This window comes from Ovis canadensis, chromosome 19 (genome assembly GCF_042477335.2).
Source record: "Ovis canadensis isolate MfBH-ARS-UI-01 breed Bighorn chromosome 19, ARS-UI_OviCan_v2, whole genome shotgun sequence".
Taxonomy (NCBI): Eukaryota; Metazoa; Chordata; class Mammalia; order Artiodactyla; family Bovidae; genus Ovis; species Ovis canadensis.
This window is the reverse complement of record NC_091263.1, coordinates 68,579,910-68,585,383: the sequence shown is the minus strand read 5'-3', so window position 1 is coordinate 68,585,383 and position 5,474 is coordinate 68,579,910. Positions and strand designations below refer to the sequence as shown.

The following is a 5,474-nucleotide window of genomic DNA, read 5'->3' as shown; positions in this document are numbered from 1 at the left end:
AATTGGGTCCTGGTGGGTACCCCTCCCCAAGCAGGTTATTTCCTCAAGTGCCAAAAAAGCTTTCTGGGAGACAATTTGTATGAAGGGTCAAACTGAGGCCTTAGGGTGTTATCTGGATGCTAAGTATTTTGACCTTCATCACTGGCCCATGAAAGCACAAAAAATAATGGGTCCTCCCCAGCACATTAGCTAACCCCAGTCCTTTAGGTAAGGAAACAGTTCTGGCAACACTCAGACAGCTGGAACACCAGAAAATGCTGAGTGAGAGGTGGAGAGAGTCCCTTATTTGTTCTGGGTGAGCCGCAGCCGTGCCACCAGAGAACCACAGTAAATCCCCATCCTCCTCAAAATACCCTTGGACCCTGGCCCATTCCCGGGGGTGGCAGAAATGACTACATGTCAGCACCCGCGTAGGGGTTTTCAAACCTAGACTGAGGACTGTGAGATCCTGGTGGTTGGAACTGAGCGGGGAGAGACAACAGATTGTGGGGCCCCACCCCAGAGCTTCTGCATCTGTAGTTCCTGGACAGGGCCCCAGTTTTACATTTCTAACAAATTCCCAGGTGCTACTGATGCTTCTGTCCCAGGGACCCTACTTTGAGAACAATCAAGAACAGTACCTGCTATTCACCAGAACGGAATGCTCTAGAGCACGTATTCACGCAAAAGTGGGGAGGGGATGGAGAAAGGGAAAGTAGCTTTAATAATTTTTTAAAGGTGTTTATTAGTCCATAAGACTTTACTTGAGAAAAAATCTTAATGCCAAAATACCCCGTTTTAAAACCAGCTTTTGAAACGTGTTCATATACTAAAGGTTACACATATGAAAAGGAAATGTACATGCCTTTTAAAATGAATCATTTTCATGAAAGACACTTGTCTCAGAGAACCTACTGATTTTACCATTTCAGCACTTTACTGGGTGTTTTGTGGGGCTTACCGGAAGTGGGTAAAAAGATAAGTCACATAAAACTCTGTATGCCACCATGACAAGTGGTAGTGAGGCTGAGGGGGTAGGGATGTTGTTTCAGGGGAGGGCAGTGTGGTGCAAGGGGGAAACTACATCGGGCGGGGGCATTAGGGTCAGTAATTTGGTTTCCATCTCCCACCTCTCCCAGACAGGTAAGGGAGATAGAGTTAGCCCTTCTCTAACTTTTTGGAGATTCCCTTTCTCACGTTTCAGGGGATCATCTCATAATTCTTGGATTCCTTTTCCAAATCAAATAAAGAAAAGGCACATACGCATCTCTGGAGGAAAATGTCTGTATTAAAAGCCAAAAAAAACACAGAGTACAAGAAGAAACGCCCATCTGGCCACGTCACTGGATAGATCGACTTGGAAAAAGGTTCATAAAGTTCATTTTCAGCGGTAACAATATATCGATGTTAAATCATTCCCATGCCCCCCTTTTAAATAAATTAAAAAACAACAAATTTCAAATACTATGTTCAGATACAAAGAGCTTCTCTGACTACAGCAATAGCAATTTACCTTTTTTTTTTTTTACTAAAACTTTCATTTAAAACAGTTATTAAATATATAAAACAAATACACAGGATTTGGTCGTTTTCTGCCATGAATATAGGGCACGTGGGTGCGGGGAGGGAGGAGGGCAGGGTGCGCAAATAAGGGGAAGGGGCCCCATTTCCCTCCTCTCCGTCTTCCAAGCTGCGGATCCCACCCTGCAGGGCAAGGGCTTGCAGCTTTTCGGAGCCAGAAGCGGGGCACAAACCTGGCTTTTCCCACACGCTGGGGCCTCTTCGGCGGTCCCCTCCCCCGAAGAACTAACGGTCACTACAGCACGAAGCACACCGGCCGCGTCTCCCGGCGGGAAAGGCACCGAGAGCGCGGACACGGGACGGACACGGAAAGGAGCGGGGCGGGTCACTTGGTCGCCGTCCCCGAGGTGACGGCCGCGGCGGCGGCCGCAGCGGCTGCGGCGGCGGCGGCGGCGGCGGTGGTCCCCGCGGGCACGGCGGCGGGGGCGGCGGCGGCGGCGCTGGCGGTGGTCCGGCGCTGCTCCATGCCGTTGGGCAGGAAGCCGGCGATGATGGGCACCGGCCAGATGAGGGCGGCCACGCTCCACACGACGATGACCAGGGTCATGAAGCAGGCCACCAGCGTGGACTCGATGGGCTTGCGGTTCAGCCGCCAGCCCGGCTCGCCCTGCAGCTCCTCCAGGCTGAAGTCCAGGCAGCAGAAATGCAGTGGCTCGCCCTGCAGCCACAGCGGCCCGGGGGGCTCAGTCGCGGGGTAGGCGGGCAGAGCGGTGGGCGCCCCGGCGGTGGCGCCGGTGGGCCGGAGGCGGCCGGGGCGGCGGCCGCGCACCCAGCTGCAGCCCACGCAGAGGCGCAGGTCCTGCTGCGCGCCGCCCGCCGCCAGCCCCAGGTGCTCGATGAGCAGCGGCGGCCCGACACGGTGGAAGGCGGCGGCGAAGAAGGCGCGGCCGTGCGCGTTGGTGGAGAAGAGCAGCAGGTCGCACTGGAAGCCCCGCGGGCGGCCCCAGCGCACGAGCAACGAGCTCAGCATCTGCCGCTGCACGCTGATGTTGCACGGCGCCGCCGCTTCCTCCTCCGGGCGCTCGGGGGCCCCGGGCGCAGCCGAGGCCAGCAACCGCGGGGCGGCCGGCTCGTCTGAGGACGACGCGTTGACCGAGGCGTTGAGGGGCGCCCCGAGGAGGCCCGGCGCGTCCACAGCCCCGCCGCGGGCGGGCGGCAGCGGGCAGGCGGCGGCCAGCAGCGCGGCAAGCAGGGGCAGCATGGCCTGCGGCGGGCGCCTACGCGCGCGGGGCTGGCGGTGGCTGCATGGCGCGCGGGAGACCGGTAGGCGAGCGGACGGCGGGATCGCGGGGGCTGGCGGCGGGCGGAGTGAAGACGCGTCGGACCCCCAGTCAGGCCCGCGCGGGGGCGGCGCGGAGGCGGGGGCGGCGGCTCGCTTGGCGTGGGGCTCCCTCCCGGCCCGGCGGCGTCTGGGGTTCCCCGCCGCCCCCTGCGCGGGGGCCCTCGGACGGCCGGGCAGCTCTGCTGGGCCGGGCGCTCGCGGGGAGCAGGAATCCCCAGCTCGGCTCCGCCTCCCGCGCGCTCCGCCCCGTCTCGCCCCGCCCACCGCCCGCGCCCCGCCCACCACCCGCGCGCCGCTCGGAGACTCCGGGGAGGGCGGGGTTGCACGCGCCGCGGCGGGGGCGGGGGCGTGGCCGGGGGGCGTGGCTGGGGCGAGAAGGGTGCAGGCGCGTGCGGGGTTAGGCCTCCGAGGCTTGCGCAGGGGCGCGGCCGCGGCGTCTATGGAGAACATCCGATGGTCGCGGTAGGGGTTGGCAGGGCTGGCGGAGCTTCAGGACGCGCCCTGGCGGCAGGGCCACACCGCCGGAGTCCAGCTCCAAGCAGAGAAGGCGCTCTGAGAGAATTCCGTCCTCTTGAGGGAGGCTCAAGGGCCCGGCGACCAGTCTTTGTCACGCCTGAGGCGGCCGTGTGGTGTGTCACCTTAGTGCTCTCCGGACCCCGCTCCTTTCACAGAGGTAAAACTGAGGCGTCCTCAGGTCACCGCGGGAGCCAGAACCGGAACTCCTGGCCACCGTGTCTCCACAAGTCTGGAGAGTTCGGCTGGTTTTTAATGTGCCTCCAACACAATAGATCCACTTGGTATTCTCACAGCAAGCAGACCCCAAGGAAAATTCCAAGAACTCTGTGGAGTTGAGGTGCAGGGGTTCTGGTGGGAATGTGAGCCCCGCAGCGGTTCTGGGGTTCCCAGGAAACAAGCCCTATCTGGCAGGTCCGATGAGCACGGTATTTAGGAAAGATTCGTATGTAGAACATTTTCAAGGGAAGATTCATCCCCGTTAGGGCATTAAGTGGAGGAAAGCCTGTCAAGAATAACTGCCAAGATCAGATTTATATGTTTAAAAAAAAAACACTTTTTTTTTAAAAGCAATTTAGCCTTTTACACTTGTTAAGAAAAATTCCGTGATACCCCTTCAAGAGAATGACCCTGTGGTTTGAAGCCACTGTGCCCTCGGAACACCGGCTATTCCTGAGTCTGAGAGGAAAGGAGTGTGGAGAGCAGAAACAGGCCCTCAGCGAAATGACACTCCCCCTAAACTTCCTTTCCTAAACAGAACATTGCTAAGCTTGGTGGCTGATTACATTTCTGGCAGATTTATCCATTGTATCTAACAATGAGTCAAACCAGGTTGAGGAAGATGTAAAAACAGCTCTAAAATATAGGTCCCAAACCTACCTGGCTTCTTTCTAGCGGGGCAAGCTATTATTCTAATTGGCCTTGGCTTCCCCATCTCAACACTGGGGTCAGTGGTGCCTGCCTTGCAGGGTTGGTGTGATCAGTGCGCTCAACCCAGTGTCTGTCCCTCGGTCCACAAAGGTGCTTATGTGGTGGCTGAAAAGATGTAGCTCCTATCAGTTCAGTGCAGGATAGCTGGAATGATCTTTGATTTCTACAAAAGTGATTAATTTCCCCAAGGAGCCAGGACTCCCCTTTTGTTTAAACCTTCATCACTTTTCTGCTGAGAAGCAAGCTATCAGAAAGGACAATGTAAACTTTCGTGCTTTTATTAAAAGTTAGTTTTCCTTTTAAGCTTGCATGTCAGGTACAGAATCTTCTGTCTAATCTGGCAGAGCTGTTTTAATCTGAGCCATGTGGCTGGTGAACAGCCTCAGAACAGGGGCCTCAGGTAATCCTGAAGGCTGAGAGTCACCCAGTTTTCAAGGGGTGGGTTTTAAGTCCACTGCCTTTGGTAGCAAGGGATGCTCTCTAGGGTTTGACCAAGAGGTAGGAACTCTCTGGCTTTGTGTGAGCAGAGGGAGAAGACACAGAACCAGTTGTGGAGCCAAGCAGTTAAGTGCAAAGCTGTGCCACCATTGCCCTGCACCCTGGGAAGCCGATGCTGCCCCCTTTCCATTTTACGCTATGGACTCCAGCACCGTGCCCTCATTCAGAGGGACAGCCATGCAGTCCTAGAATGATTTGCTTTCTTTGGGGGCAATTGGAATTGGGGAAGATAAGATAAAATTGTTTTCAGTTTTGTGTGCTGGTGTGTTACCGGAGACAGAAGAAGCACCAAACAGGGGAGAGAGGGCCTGTGGTGGTTTTTTTTTTTTGCTTTCTGAGAATTTATGTTTTGCTTTTTTTAGTCTGTTTGTTGATTGGACAAATTTGCCTGTTTGCTAATAGCTCTGACAAGCCACCATTTATTGAGTACTTTCCACATGCTAGGTGTTTTACACATCATCTCTACTCTTTTCAGCAATCCCATAGTGATACCTATTTTGCAGTGAAAAAACTAAGGCTCAAAGAGGGTGACTAATTTACCTGAGGCCTCAGAGAAGCTGGTGACAAAGCCAGGATGTCAGTCTGGTCTCCACTGACTCAGAGTTTGTGCTTTCTAAAAAACTGGTTGTGTCTTGTCTTATGGAGGTTGGGTTCCAAAGTCTGTGCATGAGTTAAACGACTATATGGCATA

At 55.5% G+C, this 5,474-nt stretch overlaps 1 protein-coding gene across 1 annotated transcript; it reads right to left on the bottom strand.

Annotated features, from left to right (window-relative positions):
- Positions 1-1,249: 1,249 nt before the first annotated feature.
- On the bottom strand, positions 1,250-3,711 carry TMEM158 (transmembrane protein 158). The gene has a single exon (XM_069560889.1). It carries the CDS (start codon positions 3,290-3,292, stop codon positions 1,886-1,888), a length of 1,407 nt encoding a protein of 468 aa, XP_069416990.1. The 5' UTR covers positions 3,293-3,711; the 3' UTR covers positions 1,250-1,885.
- Between the last annotated feature and the right edge of the window lie 1,763 nt (positions 3,712-5,474).